General features: G+C 62.2%; 1 protein-coding gene across 5 annotated transcripts in view; it reads left to right on the top strand.

The window, feature by feature from the left end:
* The first annotated feature begins 6 nt into the window (after positions 1-6).
* Positions 7-662, top strand: part of NTRK2 (neurotrophic tyrosine kinase, receptor, type 2) — a 358,258-nt gene continuing 357,602 nt past the window's right edge. For all 5 annotated transcript variants that reach the window (XM_008575751.1, XM_008575752.1, XM_008575754.1 and 2 more), the window contains exon 1: positions 7-300. In XM_008575751.1, coding sequence (XP_008573973.1) covers positions 89-300 — 212 coding nt within the window. In that variant the 5' untranslated portion in view covers positions 7-88. The remainder of the gene's footprint in view (positions 301-662) is intronic.

Below are 662 nucleotides of genomic sequence, written 5' to 3'. Positions count from 1 at the left end.
GCGGGCAAGGCCTCCCGGCGCCGGCGGGGAAGCCGGGCGGCCGGTGCAGCGCAGGGACACGCGCTCGGGCTGGCACTGGCGGCCGGGGATGTCGTCCTGGAGGGGGTGGCATGGACCCGCCATGGCGCGGCTCTGGGGCTGCTGCTGGCTGCTCGTGGGCTGCTGGAGGGCCGCGCTCGCCTGTCCCGCGTCCTGCAGATGCAGCGCCTCTAGGATCCGGTGCAGCGACCCTTCTCCTGGGATCGTGGCATTCCCGAGGCTGGAGCCTAACGGCGCAGACCCTGAGAACATCACCGAAATGTGAGTTTCCTGTCCTCTTCCTCCTCGTCCTCTCCTCGCCCCTGTGGTCAGGGGCTGGCCAGGCGGGTAGGTCCCGGCCTGAACGCTGTCCCAGGTGTGGGGAGAAGATGTCCCAGGCAAGAGAGGCAGGGCTGGGCCATCTGTCACTTACCTGTCTGTTTCACGGGCTTGGAGCTGCTAGCACAGGCTGAAGAGTGACACTGTCAAATAAGCTTTAAATATATATGTCAGTAATATAAATACATACATTCCTTGCGGGAACGAATCGCATATGCATTTTGCATTTCAGAGCTTTGCTGGGTGCACTTTAGGCTTCTCGTATGCAATAACTTAGTTCTGGGCTTCCCCCCCCCCCCCCCCCC

The sequence above is a fragment of the Galeopterus variegatus genome, unplaced genomic scaffold (genome assembly GCF_000696425.1).
Source record: "Galeopterus variegatus unplaced genomic scaffold, G_variegatus-3.0.2 Scaffold1232, whole genome shotgun sequence".
Lineage (NCBI taxonomy): Eukaryota > Metazoa > Chordata > Mammalia > Dermoptera > Cynocephalidae > Galeopterus > Galeopterus variegatus.
Note: the sequence above shows the minus strand (reverse complement) of the source record. Positions and strands in the feature narration are given on the sequence as shown.